Source organism: Corapipo altera, unplaced genomic scaffold, assembly GCF_003945725.1.
Source record: "Corapipo altera isolate COAL_440 unplaced genomic scaffold, ASM394572v1 301, whole genome shotgun sequence".
NCBI lineage: Eukaryota > Metazoa > Chordata > Aves > Passeriformes > Pipridae > Corapipo > Corapipo altera.
In genome coordinates this window covers 2,608,982-2,629,200 of record NW_020884926.1, presented here as the reverse complement: position 1 = coordinate 2,629,200, position 20,219 = coordinate 2,608,982, and the positions used below count along the sequence as shown (strand labels likewise).

At 49.3% G+C, this 20,219-nt stretch overlaps 1 protein-coding gene across 12 annotated transcripts in view; it reads left to right on the top strand.

Moving 5' to 3' along the window:
- Positions 1-20,219, top strand: part of SAMD11 (sterile alpha motif domain containing 11) — a 114,309-nt gene that overhangs the window by 58,965 nt on the left and 35,125 nt on the right. For all 12 annotated transcript variants that reach the window (XM_027658102.1, XM_027658103.1, XM_027658110.1 and 9 more), the window contains 2 exons: positions 2,392-2,516; positions 17,857-17,949. In XM_027658102.1, coding sequence (XP_027513903.1) covers positions 2,392-2,516; positions 17,857-17,949 — 218 coding nt within the window. The remainder of the gene's footprint in view (positions 1-2,391; positions 2,517-17,856; positions 17,950-20,219) is intronic.

Sequence of the window (20,219 nt, the reverse complement as noted above, 5' to 3'; positions counted from 1 at the left end):
AAAGCCTGTGACTGCCTGTGAGCCCTGTGGTACCTGCTCCTGTGTGGAGTGATGACTTGCTAATGCACCTTTGCACCCCGTGATGATTTTCGTTTTAAGAGCATGGAAGATCTCCTAAAAAAACCACAAGAATTTTGGGGAAGAAAAAAATACCACCTCTGGTGTGGTAATGTTTCCTTCCGTGTGTTTTTGTTGGATATATCACAGCTTTCTGCACTCTTTGAGTTTTGGAGAACCCAGTTAAGGAGCTGTGCTGTGCTCTTCTCCGGGAAGTTGAGTTTTAGTGGTGGGTAAAACAATTCCTCCTCGTAGCTAAACGTGTTTACAGTGCCGTGGGCTCGATTGGGATGCAAGACACTCTGCAAATGCGAAGATGTAATTATCCCATTTTTCTCTTCCTACTCCCTGCCTCTCTCCCCCTGCACTCAGGGCTCCTCTCCTCCGCCCTTTCCCCGGCGTTGTGCTGATGGCAGCGTTTATCTGCATTTGTCCTCTGTCCCTGACATCCAGTTATTGATTGGCATGATTAAAAAGAACTGATAATCACCTCACATTAATCCCATAAATGACTTAAGACACCAAAATATTTGCATAATGCATCTTAAAAGGTGGCAGCTAAAAGAGGATAAGACCCAAAACTGCTTGGCACAGGAGAAATGGGCTTCCCACTCACCTGTGGGCTTGCTTAAGTAATTAGCCTTCTGCTTGCATAAGGAGGAATCTGAACTGGTTTAGCGGAGGAAGATGCAATGGGTGCTCAAAGGCTTTGGGATCTGAGCATCCCTTCTCCCAGCTGAGCCCGGGGGCGGGCGGGGGGAGCAGCGGGAATGTGGCAGCGGCTGCCGGAGGAGCGAGCGCGGCGGGGCTGTTTTTGTCTGCAGCATCCTGTGAAAATCTGGAGCCAGACGCCCGCTGAAAGTACCTCTGTCTAAAGACTTTCTGTCATAAACTTATCTGATTAGCAGGGGAGCTAGACGACAGATTAGCCCCTGCTCTCCAGCAGCAGGGATGGGCTCTCCCGGGAGCGCATCCGCTCCTGGCGCTGGGAGCAGCCTGGAGGTGGGGGCGCAGCAGGTGGGGAGGAGGTGGAGGTGGGGGGGGGGGATAAGAGGGGGATATTTAAAGGAAGATCATTGCTAGGTAATTCTGCAGATAATGCACCCTCCGTGCTGCCCTGCTGGTCCCAGGTGAGGACACTCTCTGCCGCCAGTGCGTTGGTGTCATGTGCTGTGTGTCACAGCAGCACAGAGTGGGTGCACTTGGCATGTGAGTAGAGCTGTGGCTGTGGGAGGGGGGGGCAATATTGCTAATATGTATGGGGGTTTTTGTGTCTCCGGTTCTTCTGGCTGTCATCTTCCATTTAAAGGGAGGGGAGGAAGAAAAATAGCCACGTTTAGCTCGGGGCAAGCACCTTGTGCTGGAAGGATGGGGAGGTTTGACATACTCTGCAAACAAACAAAAGGGAGACATTCCAGCATTGCCAGTTAGTGCTGTGTTTTACCTTGTTCTTCCTCCTCACTGTTTGTATATCATTTATTCAGAAATATTTTGCAAGTGGATAGTGGTTGGCAAGCAGAAGCATTTGCCACTGAAATGCACTATCTGCCACAGTGAATGCTTTTTGTGTTCTCCCTCTCCATAGAAGGAAAAGAAATAGAAAAAAAAAAAAAGACTAAACTAGCCTACTTAGCAGCAATCTGATGCGAGGATAACAGGCAAAATAATGCTGAATTGCTCTAAAACATTCTCTTTTCCCAGAAGGAAGAGCATTGTTTCAGGATCTGTTAGAGGGAAGAGTTGAAAATTAGTTTAGTAAATAAATCTGTGCCCTCAGCTCTGAGTAATGCTGATGTCCGGGCTCGTGGTGGGTTTCTCTCTAAAGAGAAAAACTATTATTCAATCAAATCAAGCAGTCTTTTGTTCCAAGAGTGATGGAATGGAAAAACTTGGATTTTTTGAGAACAGAAGGGTGGCAACTGATAGAAAACTATCAGTTATTTCAGTTCAAGTTTCCTATTAATTCTGGAACAGACCTGCCAATTCCTGCACTTTCAGTTTTTCCATCCTAGATGTAAGTCCTGGCCCACGCAAGTTATATCTGGCAAAACAGAAATCAGGAGCTCTGGCAGCTGCAGAGTCCTTTATGGGAAATGAGAGCGCTGGCTGGGAAGGACTTTTTGCACTTCTCTCCCCAAAACTAGAGGAGGTTACCAAGGGTGGCTGGGAGGGGGGGAACAACCTTCCTTGGAATACAGCGGTGTCAGGGGCAGACAAAAGGCTCCTGCATGTGCACACACACACACACACACACAGATGCTCACACACACAGAAATCAATTATGTGGTGGCAAATAGGATTTCCTTAACTTGGTGCTTTTCTGCTCTGTTGCAGCCGCGATAACGACCTTTCCACTATCATCTCCAACCTGCACCAGAGCCGCCAGCTCGTTATGCCAGAGACCCAGAGCCGCTGTGAATTCAAGAGAAACAGCATCGAGGTTGGCCTGGGAGCAGCAGGTAAGGAGCTGGAGCAGGTCCTGCTGCTCTGGGTTTGTTGACTCCCCTCCTCTCCCTTTGGCTGCCTCGTCCGTTCGTTTTTCGGCAGCTGGTTTCTTTGTGTTACAACTCTCTGAGCTGTAGGAAGGGGTTTTTGAGTATTCTGGCTAAAGATTAACGTGGAAAGGATTTCATGGTGATGGTGAAGTCCTTCTGAGATCCCAGCCCCGTGTGTTATTCCCGGATCTAGTGGTCTGTGTTAGAGTACTGGCAAAGGAGCCTGCGCCAGCAGAGGAGTGAAATGTCCCCAGGGTTGGTGCCAAGTGAAGCAGAAAGGCCTTGCAGAGAGCATGATTTGATTTGTAATTTCATTAATCAGAGGTTCCCCGTGCTGCTGCTGTGCCTGCCAACTCCTTTGGGAGTGTGGTTGTTTGGTTTTGTAGAGCTGCCTGGTTTCTTTTTTGGATAGTTCACCTGGTTTCGGGTTAACGTGGTGGCACCAGAAATGCTCCTCTTGGATCCTGCCCTGTGCCTGTCTGGATGTCAGTGAGGGAGTGTGGGCACAGATGCTCTGGTGACAGTTGTTCATCAGTCACCAAGTGAGGCTCTGTAATAAACTGGAGCTCTGTTGATTGCAGGATCTGTGATTTGCCGTTGATTATAAATAAATGTTGAGGAAAACCCGTGATTTATGTTAGTTTTTATGTTGACTGATCCCTGCCCTTCCAAATCGGGGCCGGATCTCTATATGTGTTAATACAGGCCTTTCCTGAAAACCTGTCTGTTTGGGGATTTGTTCACATTTTTTTTTTCTTAGCCATTCTGTTGACTGTGTAAATTAACACCCAAATATGAAGGAAACACCACATCTTAACACCCTTTGGGAATGTCTTTGGAGGGTGCTCAGGAACATGACAGGTACCTGGTTGGCTTTTTGCCTCAGGTTTAACCCTTTCCTGACAGGTTTCTTCTGCCTGCAGTGGAATTTGTACTGGTGTGACTACTTCAGTGAAGTGTTCAGTGCCATGGATGTGTTGTGCTGAGCTGGGGGATTTGTGATATGTCTGTAGAGCAGCCATGGGCAGCTCCCAGTCTTTGCTTTCACATCTTCATATTCCTGCCTCACTCGTGAGCTGCAGTGCTCTCAGAGGCACTTGGGATCTGCTGCTAAAATGGTTTCTGTTGCTGGTTTATGGGTTTGGAGTTGGGCACATGATGCCAGTCAGGAGAGGTGGAGATTCCAGAGGCTGCTCTGCTGCTCCAGCTGCACATCCCCCGTGTGAGAGGTGAGTGTGTGCTGCTGGAACAGGACTCACCAGCCTCTGCTCCTTCCTGGCTGTGGCCAAGGTTAAGTAGAGGATCGAGAACAAGGATAGCCCAAATGGAAGATATTTGCTTTTTGCAGGGCCCATGAGGGTAGCAGGAGGGTTGAAGCTGGCAGGATTTGGCTGGTGTGTGATTAATTCTGTGAGGGAATTCCCTGATTTATAGTTAGAACTGGGATTAGGGGCAGTGCAATGGTTTTGAACAGCATGGACTGGAAAATGAGAAGTATTACTGGATCTTTAACGGTCTTTGAAATGCAGAAAGGGGCTGAATTAATGGAAAATAATTGTATATAGTTAGTTCTGGGGCTTTTATGACTTCTGGGAGATAGGAGGGGCTAGAGCCGGGGTTCAAGGTTAGAACTGGGCTGATGTTCAGGTCACAGGGGGCTGAAAAGACTTGACTGGGACATATAAGACCTTTGATTGGAAGAGCAGCACTGATTAATATCCTTGGAAGCCTTATGGATAACTTTTAAGTGAAAACAGGTCACTTTATGTCAATGGTGATGGTTATATTTGGGAACAGAGAGATGAAGAGATTAATTTGGGACAGCAGAAGCTGAAAGACTTGGAAAATAAATAACTGTGTCCTGAAAGACTCAGATAGAGTTTGGCCCTGCCTAGAGCAGGATTTAATAACCCACTTGGGTTGTGCAATAACACACAGAGGTGGGTTTGGAACAATAAACCTGCTGGAGGAGGTGCAGCCTTGGGGTTTGGGACAGCTGGGACCAAAAACATCACTGTATTTTGGATCTGGTGATTCTCAAAGAGCTGTAAAGGGTCTGGAATTATCAACACCGAGTGGCTCTGCTGTTTCTTGCATCGCTGAGGGTGTGATTAAGGCCAGTGTGGTGATTGTGACACGTTGGTGAGTGTGGCATCTACAGAAATCTGACAGCTACAGAGCTTTGAAAATAAATTTATCGTGGAAAAAAATGGAAGGACTGTTACTACTGTTCTACAGTGATAAAGGGGAAAGGGAGGTAGTTATGTTGCCAGCAGGTAAAATTTTATCAGAAATGTTGGACAAGATGCATAATTCCTCGTACCAGTTTTCGAGTACTTTGTAGGAGGTGAGTCAAGCAAGACAAAGAAGGGCAAATTCCTCAAGATCGTGAAGCAGATGAACAACAGAGCTCAATTCCCTGCTTTATCCTCTCTGACATCTCTGCTAAACTTCCATGTTGCTGTTCCACGGTGACAGTATGGAATAGATGTGGATTTTAGGGAGTCAGCACAGAGCTGATCTGAGGGTGGTGTTCCCCTGCTGCTGCTCTCTGCACTGAAGCAAGATGTCTAGCTGAGAACAGCTGACAGCCTAACTCATGTTTGAAGTCCCCTGATGCTGCTGCACCTTTAAAGGAAATCAGGAATACCAGTGCAAAATTCTACCAAAAAAGGCAAAAACCTGCTCCAGGTGGTTGTTCTCAGTGAGAACCTGGAGCCCTGGGCTGGCTGAGCCTTTTGCAAGGAGAGCAGAAGTTGGTGGCCAGAGGTGTGTGTGCTGATAAAATCTAATTGCCCTATTGATTGGCTTTGGAGCCACTATCAGTGGGGAGTGATTGAGATATTTGTGTGTGGGTGATGTGTGTTGGTTCTATCTCGCTGTTCCAGGGCCACTGGGGACCCTCAGGTGTTACAGGGATCTCTTAACCTTGGAGCAAACCTGTGTGTGCTGGGCCTGCTCTGCAGCACCACAGATTAATTATTACAATTGCCACTGAGGCACTTGGGTTTCTTCAGCTCCCAGGGGATCCTGGTTTCTGGGAAGAGCTGCCCTGTTTGTAACTCGGGATTCTTAACTAGGTGGAGAAATCCATCTTGCTGGTTTGGGATTTTACCCATCTGCAGCCTCTCACACTGTTCTTCCTTCTCATCTGGGTTGACTGGTGACAGTGTCATGTCCTCAGAGTTTTAAGAACAGTGTATCTCTGCTTTCTCTGCCTTTCTGTGTGCCTGGGAGTCGAGGTGCTTGCGCTTGCTAAATGCCTGTCCTCCAAAGGGTTGTGCAGATTCCAAGTGTGCAGGTGTTTGTTGTTTCCAGCACAGACTGGAAGAGCAGCAGTAAGTTCTTGTGGAGGTTCAGAGAGTGGAGTGTGAGGGAAGGGCCTCTCTGCCATCTCTGCTGCTCTTTATTGATAAAAATGATACCAAGCTCCTCTTCTGAAGTCTGGGTTATGTCTACACTGGGCTTACATCCAGCTGCTGGGTTTGATCTCCTACCACTTCCCTCGCCAGTTTTGGACCTTTTAAATTATTTATTTACTTATTTTTGAAACTTGGGACCAGCTAATGCAGCTGCTGGGAGGTGAGGTTGGGTTTTGGGCAGAGAGATACTATCCCTTTCCAGGGAAGAGAGTTGAGCAAGCACTTATGGGTGCCGACAAGTCTGCAGGGCTGCAGTTGTGGGGAACACCATGTAGAACCCACCTGGAAAAATAAGCTTTGGTGATTTCCAAAGCTCCCAGAACGTGAATGGTCTCTCCTCACTTGACCCTACAGGTTGATTTCTCTCTGCCCTGTCCTTCTCTCGTGGTGGTGATGGTGATCATCTGCAGTGGGAAGTGCTGGAGGTGCTTTCCTGGGTGCTAATTAAATTGCAGTCACGATGGGGATGCTCAACGTGCCAAGTGGAGGAAGAGAGGGAAAAGTACAAATATAATGGGGTTTGTGCTTCCTCAGGAACAGGCAGTGAGGCAGCTGCATTGGTGAGATTCGGTAAGAGGCTTAGGAACATCTGCAAAGGTAGAGAAGTGTGTTCCAGTGCCTCAGGGGGAGCAGGCACGTGGGAGGGGAGGGCAGGCAGGAGCCTAATGGGAATATAAAAGTCACTTCCAAAAGGATCAGATAAAGGCAAGGCAGCAGCCAGGGCACAGCACTGGCACTGCAGAGGGGTTTACCTTGAGAGGGGATGATGGCACAAGGAGCTTTAATCTTAATTGAGAGAGAGAGACACACACACACAAGGATGAGCAGAGCCAGGGCTGCCTGACAAAGGCACAGCAGCAAAGCTGACGGTTTGCACATCAAACAGGGATTTAGAACCCCTCTAAGCAGCTCGTGGTGTGGCTGTAAACAAGTCCAATCCCCTCTATCCAGTTTGGCTGATGCAGTCTGCCAGGGCCTGCGTGGGGTGGGGGAGGATGGAGGAGCCTCGTGGGGCTCTGTGGTTCACAGCGACAGCACAGGTGCCTTCTCCCTCGTGTGTGTGATTTCACACTGCTGTAGGGTTTGAACAAGCATCTTTTGCAGTAGAGTCCTGGTCCCAAGGCTCTAAGTAATTCCTCTCCTGCAAAAAAAAAAAAAAAAAAAATCCTCTTAATTTCTCCTCTTTTTCTCCTCAAACACCCTCTGTTCTGCAGCGCCACATTTCATGGCTTCCCAGTTGCAGTAGGACTATTTGCATGGATAGAAGTGGAGGAATCAGGCTCACTGATGCTAGAGGAAGGTGGGTAGATCTCCCCTCTCTTCCTTCTGCCCCTCGTGACTGGAGGGAGTTGGCTTGATGTGGATATTGTCTGAGAGGAGGCAGGACAGAGTGTCAGGTCTCTCTCCAAACAGTGAGCAGATCACTGTGGTTCTGCAGATAATATTGGGGACCACTCGTGGATTCGAGGTCATGGATTCAAGACCCCTTCCCCAGTGATTAGAGGCTTCCTTGGCCGTGGTGTGGGAAGCAGCAAAAGGCCAGCTTTCCAGCAGTGCAGAGCTCCCAGAGAGCTTGGACTTTTTCTGAGGGTTATTGGTTCAACATGATGGAAATGCCAAACCCTGAGAGCCTTGGCCTCAGAGCAGGGGTGTCCTCAGTGTTAACCTGCAGTGATTCCTGTGGAAATCCCAGGGAACATGACACCTGTGTCCCTTGAGGAGACCCACTTTAGGAGTCCTGCTCCACTGGAGGCCATGTGTGGTGCTTTTGCAGTCCTGGAAAAGCAATGTTCATCCACACGTCCCAAAAACATTGTGAAAGAGATTTCTCTCTTCTCTCTGTGAGGTTATTTGTTCTGTATTAACCCCCCTGTCTCATCTTTCCACTTGATGCTCTGTTGACTAAACAAAGGAGAAGGAGAAATTTTAGGAGTGAGCTGTAAAGAGCTTCACATTTAGGAATGTGGAATTTTTGTTGACAGGGCAGTGCTTGGAGATGGATGGATCTGGGTGTCTCTTACCTCCTGTGGGCCTGTCCCTGAATTCTTTGTGCCTGCCGTGGAGGCCTTCCCAGTGACCTCATTTGGCTTTGCACTGAGACCCAGAGCTTTCGTCTGCAAAGGAGGAGTTAATATTGGGGGGTGGAAAAGAATTGGGATCACGGATGTTACAGCTAATGGTTAGAGACAGAATCACAGCGAACGGCTGTTCTCAGAGCGTGTGATAATGAGCTGGGATGCAGACATGTTTTCATTTAACTAAGCCAAACAACAGGAAAAAAAAGCAGCAGCCTTTATTGGACTGCTGCCTTAAATTGAGCAGAAAATCAGCACCAAATGGGCATCCAGGAGCTGCAAGCCCAGGCACTGTTGTTTATGTGTTTTACCATGAAGGACAATTGTTTACGTAGGCAACGTGAGGGGTGAGGCTCTGTCAGTGCCCTTCATCCTCTTCTTGGCTTGGAGCTGGAGGACTGTCCTCTCTTTGTGCCCTATTTAAGTTCATTTTTATTTCTCCTGAGGCCTTGCAGAAGTGGGAGGTGACCAACACCCTTTTGTAATACAAACAGAGCTTCCTGGGAGGGGAAGGAAAAATTGGAAAGCCCAACATGGAAGTGTTTCCTTTTGCTGTACCCTGCAGCTGCATGAGGTTTTGCTGGTGTGAGTGTTCAGGTTTTATTCTTGGCTTTGTCACTGCAGGGGGAGAAGGAGCTGCAGAAGTTCAGCTCCAGTTCTTGGAGCTCAATAAACTTTGGATCGTAAAGGTTGGAAAAGATCTCTCTAAGAGATCTCTTAAGATCTCTTTCTAAGATCACTGAGTCCAACCTTGGCAGGAGTTTGAAGCCTGCCCCTGGCAGGAGAGTTCTTGTAGGATGGCTCTGCAAACACCTTTGGGAAGGTCACTGGGGTGTTCCAAGGTGTTTCTCCCTCAGTTTTAGGAAAGAGGTGCCACAGTTGGACTGGTCTCACCATGGCACCTTGAGTATCCTGGTGTCCTCTGTGCCTGGTGTGAACGGGGCAGACTGGCCACAGTCAGGACAAGGAGTCTGTCACTCTCTGGAGTGGGATCCACCAACTCATGGCCAGTCCACGTTGCAGCTCCAAAACTGAAATAAACACGGACTCCTCCTTCTTTTCCTTGCGGCTCTGGGAAGAGCAAGATTATCCTGCTTCCAGAAATAACCTCTTCCCGCCCCCTGCCTCCACCTCCTTTGCCAGGTGCCTCACAGGCAGCTACTAAGGAGCTGAAAACAGATCCCTGGTGCTGTGACACCTCCCTGATGTTATATATAAAGATCCAGTGTGGACTGTGACCTGGCACCTGCCTTGTCCACTCTCACTGCTGGGTGGCAGAGCTGGCAGCTCTGACCCTGCCACAAGTCAGGCTGATGCTTCAGAGCCAGGGTTTGGCACTGCTGCAGCTCCAGTGCCCGTGTGTATCTGTGTCACCAGGTTTGGGTGCCGTGGGTTAGTCCTGCAGGGCCTGGCTCCCTGCTCCTGTCCCCCAGGAACTCCTCACAGCTGCGTGTCTGCAAAGCTCCTGTTGGGATGAGAGGTGCCAGGAGCAGGCACTGAGCTCCTGCTCTGCTCCCTGTTTCTTCCAAGCAATCAGTGGTTCACAGGTTGGGTGATGGGGAGGGAAAAGTCCTGCCAAAGGGAGAGGAGTGCAGGGATCTGTGAGTGGGAGAGCTGTGTTGGAGGAGACACATGGAAATGCTGACCCAGCCTTTTGGATGGGTAGAGTTGAGAGAAGTCCACCAGGGAAAGAGACCTGGACAAAATGAGCACTGGGCATTTAGAGCCACAGGTCAGGCAAACCTGCCAGGGCAGTGTGTGACCCTGTGACTGCCTGTGCTTGAAGTCCTGCCAGCCCAATCTCTGCTCCAGCCCTGCTCCAGCACCTCTGCCCTTTGGCAAAGCCGGGCTGCCTGGGCTGATCCAGGGGAAATGGGAAAGGAGACCACAACTGTTACTGTAATTTGGGAAAGGTCATGTATTGGTTTGGTTTTTTTTCCTCCTGCTGTCCCTGCAGGTTTCTCCCAGGTTTCTCCACAGGGGCACAGTAAAGACCCACAACTCCTTTCCCTCTGCTGAGCATCTCTGATGCCTTTCTGTGGTTATTGGCCTCTTCAGTGCAAATCAGGGAGATGGGTGGGGATTCTCAAGGGTTGAGTTGGGTGTGTATCTCTGTGGGGAGCTGGAATCTGTCCTAATGCTGCCCTCTCCCCAGATAAAGCTTTGTGGTTTCAGACCTGGTCAGGGAGTCAGCAGTGCCACATGCTTTGTCAAACCTGAACAGATTTGGGAAGAGTTGTCCAAGGATGGAGGTTTGGGCGTTGGAAAGATTTTATTAATGATCTGCTGTGAGCAAGAATAGGGTCAACTGCCTATTTCATGAATTTTTCATCTCTGCACAATCTCTGTGTTCCCAGTTCCTTTTCTTCCCTTTACCCTTCTCCCCTTTCCTGCTCTTTTCCCTCCTCCTCGCGTTCCTTTGGTTCTCAAACCCCTTTTTCCCCCCCCCCCCCCCCCCACTTCCTTTCCCAGTCTTAATCTCCATCTCACCCTCATATCCTCCTTCCTTTCCATTTCTCTTCCTCTTTTCTTTCCCCTGTCCTCGTCCCTGCTCTCCCTTCCCCACCCTCCCTCCATCTCCAAGCTCCTCGGGAAGAAGACAATTCCAAGGCTTTCCGCCCCGCTCTCAGCTGAGAGGCTCCTTCCCTCAAGCCAATCAATGGCAGCCTTTCAGCCCCGTGGGGCTTGGCAAACATTAGATCAATAAGTTATTAGCACCATTCTGTCAGCTGTAATGTGGAGATTGATCGGGGCCGGGGCTCCTGCACGCTGCCTGGCACTTCCCCAGCCTGATAAAGATGACAGATTAAGGGAATAAGAAAAAGGAATTAAGGAGTCTGGCTGTCAAAGCTGTCACGGGCTGGAGGAGCTGTTTTTTTCAGGGGCTGGATGAGTGCAATCGGACATTTAGGTGGTGCTAAGGGGGTACAGCACCACCAGCAGCTCTGCTGGAAATCACTGTCCTCACCCTTGGCTGTTCTGAAGAAATGCTGGGAGGCTGGTGGAAGGAGCAGCCAGGGAGGTGGAACAACTGTGCTGGGGCTTGGAGGGGATAACCAGGCTCCTGGCACAGACCACATGCAGATTGAGCACCCAGGAGCCTGCAGGGAAGTGGAAATGCTGTCCCTGCCCCGGGGTGTGGTCGGGTGATGTGTGGCATTCCCCAGGACTCGGGGACTGTGTCAGAGGGATGATGCCAGTTCTCATAGCTTTTTATCACAGATACATAAATGGAGGCCAAAGGATCTTTGCCCAAGGGGTTTGTGGTCACAATCACAGACTGGTTTGGGTTGGAAGAGACCTTAAAGATCATCTTGTTCCACCCCATGCCATGGGCAGAACACCTTCCACTAGACCAGGTTGCTCCAATCTCTGTCCTTGGCCTTGAACACTTCCAGGGATGGGGAGTTCACTTTCTGGGCAACCTGATCCTTACTGGTCTTCTGATTTATCAGGCTTTCCCCTTCTCATGTCTTACCCACTAGAAGATGCTCCTTTCTAGAGCCAAGTGGGTCTCCTAAACCCTGGACTTCCAGCCCACTCTCCCATCCTCGTTCCTTGAATCTTTTCTGGAAGAAAGTGGGGATTCACAAGTTTGCAACTGCTAAAAAGCCTCTCTGCAGCATATAAAATTAATTCACATCTCTCTCTTAAGTGCAGCATATCCTTTCCATGAGCGTTTTTCATACTATGAATATTTACCACCTTTCTGTGGCTTGGTGCGCGCTGTAAAAATGAATTTTGTAAGAACCTGGGAGACAGGGGGGGTGTTGGTGCACCTTCCCTAATAAACAGCCTCATTACAGACAGGCAGGAGGGTGGCTCCAGCATCACCTGCACCTCCCTCACCCCTTGGCAACTGAAATATTGGACAGTCCTCTCGGGTGCTTTGCTCCAGCAAGGCAAATCAAGTGAGCACGAGGAGGTGGGAAGTAGCAGGATACTGTGGATGGTAGGAGGAAAGGCAGATGGCCTTGTGGTTGGAGCTGAGGAAGGGGATGCAGGCTGCTTCCCATGCCAAGGAAAGGATGGTTGGTATGTTATACATCGGGAATCCTTCTACTCAGCTCCCTCTTTTGTATGTGCTGGGGTCAGCTTGTGTTTCAGAAGGAGTTAGTGACACCAAGCCTACCTTTGGGGTGCTCCTGTGTAATGCATTGAGATCAGCAGCTGATGCTCACTGACTCTTGCCTACTGGAGTTCTTCTCTGCCATTGAGAGGAGTGGCTGCACAACCAGTCTGCCAAAGTTCTCTCAAAGTGAGCAGGAAAGAGAAAACCCTTTGATTACTCAGTATTGCATCCTCCTTGCTTTGTACTAAGAGCCCATTCGTGTGTCCCGTTTCTCCCTCCCCTTTATTTCCTGTTTTTCTTCCTGGTCCAAGATCCTCTTGTCCCAGGGAACCTGAAGTATGATGCTTAGGGAATGTTTGCAGACGTGTTGGTCTGGGCTAGGGACATTCCTGAGCCAGGAGTGCCCACCTTGCTCTGCTGTTTGTGCTGTTTGTGCTGTCAGACTGACACAGCAGCCAGCAGAAGGAAATGCCCCTGTGCTGGAGCACTTGCAATCTAAATCTAAATGACATCCAGCAAATAGATAAAGATGTGGAGACACAAAGGGGCGGCGAGATAACCCAGTGCAGTAACTAAGGTTTGAAGCCTGCTGCCTGCCATGTCCCGAAAACCATTAAGCTGACCTGCTGTGAGGAGGATGCTGCCTTTATTTTGCAGCTGGTTTGACACCCCCTTTGCAGTGACATTCCCTCCTTCCTTGCTAGAGCTGTCCCTGCCCCGTGAGCTGGCAAGCACTTGTATTGTTCCAGGATTCCCAAATCCCAGAAGCCCACTTGCTGCTTCCCTTCCCCCAGCTTCCCCAATAATTTATTTTTTTTCCCCCCCATTCTTGTTGCCCTCAGTTAAATTATGGCCCGTTATTCCCATGACCTTGTGCTTCACTCTCCCTTTGTTCCATTGATTCCCGCTGGCAAGGGCCGGGTGCCGATGCGCAGCCGGATTCCACACTCTGTGAGCAGGGACTGCCTTTGTTGGGAGCAGCTCTGGGACTGCTGGGGCAGCTCCTTACAAAGACGAGCCCATGGCTGCGGGATTGAGGCTCCAGGGTCCCCCCAAACCTGTCTGGTTCGGCACAGGGACGGGCTGAGCAGCTGGGATGGAGCTCTGGAGCTGTCTGAGCGGAGAAGCTCCTCTGGTGGGAGCCTGGTTGTGCCAGAGGGAAGGGGAGAGCTGAATAAATGGAGATGCTGCCAAGACATTTCAGGCTGGTCAGTGGGGATTGTCATCTTCAGGGTTTAAGTTTGATGGGGGAGTTAAGAGAGGGGGAGGATGTTTTCTTTCTCTTAAAATAATGGGAAAGGAGGTGGAAAAAGGACTCTGCTCTGGTTAGATGTTGGCTATGTGAGCCTGGGTGATTTCCCCTGTAAGTTGGCTCAGTTCTGTGTTGACTCAGGACTTCTGGGTCCAAGAAGCTTTCAGAGCAAACCCAGGGCTATGGATAGGGAGCATGAGATAGGTCTTGATCTCTTCCCCTCGTGCTGGAGCATGAACACAGTGCAGAAGAATTTGGTGCAGTCCCTCAGCTGTAATTGGGACTCTCTGTAGCCCACCCATTTAGGAACACTGGAGGGGCAGAAATGTTGTGACCACCTCATTCCTGTCCCTTCTCCAGGTGAATTCCTGTGCCCAGTCGCTGTTCTCACCATGTGTGTCCTTGGTGCATCTCCTCTGCTGCAGATTCCCATGGAAAGAGTGGAGATAAAGTCCCTCTGTCTTTGGGGAAACCTAGAGATAGATTTTTCTAATCTTCCCAGACTTAGGCTCCCAAGTCCTCTCATCAAAGCTGATAAGGAGGCTTGGGATTCTTAGATGTGTTGGTGAAGATGACTCTTAAGCCACCCAGCTCTGCTGAGTGCTGGGAGGCTGAGGATTAGAGGCAGTGCAGGAGACAAAATAAACCCCACCTAACCTGGCTTCCACAAAAGCTGGGTTTATGGTGCCATGCCCACATCCTTTCTCCTTATGGTGCAAAGCTGTTGGGTGATCCCTGTTTGTAGGGACAGCACTGTCCTCCTCCAGCTTACCTGCTTTCCAGGCCTGTCTCTGTTCATGCTTCAGTGTAGGAGGTGAGTGCTGAGAGAGAGGGGGAAAATCCACTTTGATTTCTAGATCTTTGGGGAAAATATTTGACTTTGTTCCCAAAAACCTCCCTCTGGATCACTTTCTGTACTGCCTTGCCAGGCCAGCAGGAGCCTTGGAGGTAAATGTGGGGTCTGGGGACCTGTGTGGGTGGGGGGTTTTGTGGTCAGGGCTGTGCTGCACTGGTGGCAGGGAGTGATCAGTATTCTTGGGGCTTCCCCCAGCCCCCCTTCCTTGTGTTATTGCCTGGCCCAGCTTCATAACGTTACAGTTCTACTGATAATGTCTTTCTTTCTCAGCTTTGATATTAAAAACTGCCCTGATTTGGCTCCCTTTCAACTGAAATGCTTTGCAGAAGGCAGGAGAGAAGAGGCAAAACCAGGAATGCGGGGAATAAAAAAACCAAAGCCCCCTTCCCCCAGTCATCCCTCCCCATCCTTTAAGGTGAAGTGCTGCCCTTTGCAGGTGCATGGGCTGAGCAAACAGCTGTCCTGGGGCTCTGTGGTCCATCAGTAGCAATGTACTCGATGCACAACCTGTCTCTGTGAGGGTGGTGAGACATCCAGGAGCTGCACTGCCAGCTCATTTGCAAAACAGATTTGGTTCTGCTGCTGCTGCTGCTGCTGCAAAGTCAGGGGGAGATGGACTGTGGCTGCTCCCACCCCAGTGTCCTGGTTCTTTGTGTGAGCGCAGGGAAGGGTTGGATGAGTGGCACGTGGAGATAAAGGGATGAATTTAAGAGTGCAGGGCCCTGTAAAAGGGGCGTGTGTTTGGCAGGTGTCAGTGGTGTGGCAAAGCTGGGCACGTGGGTTAAGTTGTGAAGAGGAAAAGAAACACAAACACGTCGCTGTTGAGGTTGTACCCTGGAAACTGTGAGTTAACTAAATAATTAATGAAACTGGGACCTGCCTCTGCCCTGCTTTGCAGCTAAGGAAGCAAAGCAAAGGTGGGGTATGACTTCTTAAAACACTGGGCTGGAGCTCAGAAGAATGCTGTTCAGGCTTGTGCACTCCTCATGACTCGGTAAATTTGGGGTGGGTTGTTAGATCTTTGTGCCTCCATACTGGCTACTGATGATAATTGTTCCCTTTTCCTTGCTTACTGTGTATCTTGTTGATTTAGTCCCCACACTTCTGGGGCCAGGGGCATCTCTGCCACATTGCAGGGCTTTGCCTTAAACAACAACAAAAAAAAATCATAAAATGGAAAAGAGGAAATGTTTCATTCTCTGATGGAACTGACTGCCAAAAACCTGCTGGGGGGCAGCCCAAATACACATTCAGGGCATGGGATTTGGGGCTGTGCTACAAGGTGAACCCGAGATGCTGGAAGGATCATCCTGGGGATTAAATCACTAATGTGGGATCCCTCTGGAGGACCAAGCCAGGGGGCAGGACACCTGAGACCTCTCCCCGTGGCAGGATGTCACACCTCCCTGCGTGCCCAGAGATGGGGGTTCCGGAGGCTGGAGGAGCACAGGTCTGAGGGAGTTGGTGCTGTTTCAGAGTTCCTGCTTGATCTTGGCCTTCCCCTGCACCAATGCAGCTGCCTGGGAGGGAGATGGGGCTTGCAGCCTGTCCTGCTGACGTGTGTGGGAACAGTGGGAATAGCAGGGCACGGCGCGAGTCGGAGCGAGCGTCTGCTGGCAGATGGGCCCGGGGGTGGGAGTGGAACAGCGGGAGGGAAGCAGGGATGGGGGGTAATGAGGTGCCTTGGCAGAGCTGTGAAACCAAGGAATCTTCACTGCTCACATTCCAACTGCTGTCACATGGAACCGGTGCTTCTGTCACCAGTTCTTTTTCCATGGAGTCTCTTCCTGCCTTAAAAAGCCCTCGTTGGGCTTTGCTGCCTCCCGGCCTGGGCTGGGAGGGGCGAGTGGAGCAACGGGACTTCTTGTTGTTCCAAAGCCACAAATCCTGGCTGAGAACACTTCTGGGGAGGATATGTGAACTTGGCCTCCAGCGCTCTGAGGGTTTGCAGCATCAGGCTACAACGTTTCCAGGAAAATCAGCATGAAGAATGAAGCGTTCCCTGGGGAGGGAGCTGGTGCCTCTGTTTGTGCTCTGTGGCCAGGTACTTCCGAGCTCTGGTGCTGCCTTGGCAAGCTGAGACCGTCTGTGGCTTTGCAGGAGTTTGTGCAAAGGGGAAACTGAGGCAGGAGGATTGATAAAATTCAAATGGAAAGACTGACTCATCACCTGGGATGTGAAGTGCTGAGAGAACTTCAGTGCCATCACTGGCTGACTCTGGCCTTTCCCATCTGCTTTCCAGTTGCCACTGTTCTGTTGTGTTTTCCTTTGCTCTTGGTTCTGGATGGTCTCAAGGCTCTGCAGTCGTCTCTTGAGTGCCAGTTCTGTTAAGGGGCTGGGTGACAGGGTCATGGCAAGGTGAGGTCGGAGGCAGCCTGTGCTCTTTAAAAGCCTGAAATGCCACTTGGAACTTTGCAGAGCTCCTGGATTGCTCCTGGGATAGAGGAGGGCTGGTAGGGCTGCCCTGGGCACAGTGACTGGCTGCTCTCTGCACTCAGCTTGTGGCAGCCACAGACCTGTGCCCTGGATCTCTTGATAAATCCAGTGCCAAGGCAGGAACCTGGGCTGCTCAGCTGAATTCCAAGTGATGTGGAGTGATTCTGAGTGTGAGGGACAGTTGCTTGGCTGAAAACATCCCCTGGAACAGAAATAATGTCGTTGTTGTTATAAATAGGACCGAGGGGGGTTTGTAACCTTCCTTAACCCCCACATTTTGGGCAGATTGCAGCAGCTTTGCATGTGTGTGGACGCACAGGCAGATACAACCTATTCTCACTCAAATATGGTGCTTGTTTGTGAGATGGGTTTTTTTTTTTCCCTTTTAAGATGCTGCATCTTTAACAAGCCCTTGATAGATGAGAATTTGATGCTTGCAGTGACAAACAGGCTCTTCCTTCCTGCCCATATGCACCATCATGCTTTCAGTTTCCCCCAGCGTTATTATGGGAGGATATTGATTTTAAATCTGGTCGGGGATGCTGTAATTGTATATTAGATATTTTCTGTTGGTTTGTAGGGCTGCAGTAATGCAAAAGGCTTGAGTGTTTCCGTACAATCCAGAGGGGGAAGATTGCTAAGGACCTTGAGGTTTTGAAGGAGGAGGGGGGGGGGGGGGGGGGGGGGGGAAAGGAAAGAGAGAAGAAGAAAAAAAGGAGGAAGAAAAAAAGATATAGTGGGAGGATTTTTAGATGTTTTGTGGTGCCTTTTTTTTTTTTTTTTTTTGTGTGTTGTTTTTTTCCTCCCCTTCCTTTCCCCCAGTTGCTTTGCATCAGGGCATGAAAGGAGTGGAAACACCGGGGGGACAAAAGGCACCAGAACAAATGATGAAACTCAGTAAGGAAATCAACTGGATTCAGAATTTATAGCTTTAAAACGTTGCATTGATCAGTGTGTGAATAGTCATTATGTGCTTTTGGGCTGCGTGATTAGGAAAGCAGATCAAGGCTCTCAAGATGATGATTTTTCTTACTTTCATTTTTTTTTCCCCCTCTGCTTGTAATATATGCGTGTGTGTGCCTGTGTGTGTGTGTGAGAGAGAAGCATAAATACCAAAGTCTCTCTGGTCGCTTCTGCAAAGAGGAAAGTACAACCTTGTCTTGATACTCAGGTTTCTCATCTCTCTTCTAGATGAAATTTTAGGCAAGAGAAGAGTATGTTCTCCCAACAGCAGCAGTGAGTGTCCTTTAGAAAGCAAGAAAGCCAGAAGTGAGTCCCCAAAGGGTAAGTGCTGCTTCTCCCTCCCTCCCCCATCCCCTTCCCCTTTCTTCTCCTTTCTTAAGAGTGGAACTTAATTGAAATTAAGGAGCCGGTGGGGGGGAAGGAGGGAGTGTTTGCAAGAGGCTGCGGTGTGGGAGCCGTGTCTGGCACTGAGGGTGCATGAGGGAGGCGACCAGGGCTCTCTCTGCTTTCTTTATCTCCTGGGGGGGGAGGCTCGCGTTGTGAGCCTCTTAATTAGAATAATTGCTTTACGGTTTAAAAAAAAAAAAAAAAAAAAAAGGCGAGCCGCAGCCCTCGAGGTGGATTTTTAGAGGTGTTTCCACTTTTTTCGGGCAGCATGTCTTGATTACATGTTTAATATAAAGAGAGACATGCAGGCTTATCGTGCTGGCATCTGTTCCTTTAAAGGGGAAAAAAAAAAAAAAAAGAAGCCTGTCAGGGAGAATAGGGCTGCCTGGTTCTCTCTTATGCATTTATGGCTCTGTTCCTATAGAGATGGAATCTGCAGAAGGTTTCTCTACTTAGGGGTTTATTTTTATTTTTTTAATCTCTTGGTTTGTCTTCGGGTTCTTTTCCTGTGAACGCGATTTTTAAACTTTCTTTACGGCTGGCAAAGTGGGGTTGGGTAATGGAGCCTGCAGTTAATGAGTTTGTCTCCAGGTTGGGTAAATGAGGTTTTGCAGGCCGTTTACTTAAAGGCTTTGTTGTTAAGTTCAAACTAATTAGCTGTCAGTAATACCCCTCTCGTGTAATCACTGTGCCTAACCTGCGCTCTTTGCCACTTAAATAAAAAAATAAAATAAAAGCAGATCCTGTTCCATGGGTTTGGAGTTCAGCTGAGACTCTCCAAGGTGTGTATATCCTCAATAACCCATCCAGGGAATCTCAGAAGGGACTTTTTGCAGCAGTTTGTCCTAAAGCTTTCTTAAACTACATCCTTTATATTATGCTTTAGAAAGATATATTGTAGGGACCTGTTCTGCATCCTGATTTCACAGAATGTTCCTGTATATTGTTTCTTGTCCCCAAATTATGATCTGAAGGCAGCATACTCTGAATGCTGGTGTCACTTAATAGAATATTGCCAGCATCACCTGAGAACACACTAAATCTTCTCTTTCATGTAACCCTCTCCTGCCTGTTAACTCCTTTATACCAGTAGAAGTGCCTTAGATTTTACTGGGAACCATTTCTACTGCTACTCTTTATCTGTTTTCCTTGATTTGCTTTCATCTGCCCTATTCCTGATATCCTGGGAATGTTTCTAGTGGATGTGCAGGAAAATTCCAGCAGGATGCTTCTACAGATCCTGAAACATGTTTGTTATATCAGACATGGGACTCCCGTAACACACTTGACACTTTGCTATTTCTGCTGAGTTTGTATCCTTTGTAATTCCAAGACAGTTCCTGAATCCAGGTAACAGCAACCTGTGTGGCCTGGCTGAGAATGGGCTAAACTTTAAGCAAGCTGTCTGAAACCAAACTGTTGCATTTGGAGTCATCCCAGTAAAGTGGCTGAACTGGCACAAATGGATTGGTTTTGCCATGGGAGCAACAGGGTCAAATGATCTCATTCCATTTCTTTTCCTCTGGCCTTCCCACCGTTTTTGTTTACTGGGCTGAGCTGAGGGCAGTGTGAGGCAGGTGAGGAACCCTTGGCTTTGCAGGATGCACTTGGGATCTAAATCCTGCTCCTTAGCTCCCAGTGACTGGGGGGATTCCCTTCCAGGGGTTCCCAGGAAGCCCTGAATAAAAGAAAAGTTTTGTTTTCTGCTCCCACTTTTCTTCCTCGGAAATCCTTCCCCGCCCTTTGAAAAGAGATGAGACAGAATGGAAATTTGGAGCTGGGCCTTTTAGTGATCTCCCATGTGACCTGTTTTTTTTATTAGATCTTTGGAGAGCCCCTGTTCCCTCCAGTGCTGTGCAGGAATTTAAACCTAGGCTGTGCTGATGCTGGAATACCGTTGGAATAGTGAGGGGCCGAGACTCCTGTGCTTTGGGGGTCTTTGTCTCCCCACCCCCTGCTATGGAAAGGGGGTTAAAGGAGGGGCTGCAACCAGTGTTGCTGTCTTAAGGCCCAGACAGTGACAGCACCTCACAGCTGAGAACTCCCAGGAGCCTTCCTGTCCTGCTGTCAGTCAGGCAGCGTTCCCGTGTCACGGGTGCCATGGAGGGAAATGATCCCTGTGTTCCCAGCTCTGGCTGGAAACAGAACGATCCACGCTGTGTGACAAGCCATTTTCAAATGGGATGGGCCCTAAAGGCCAGTTA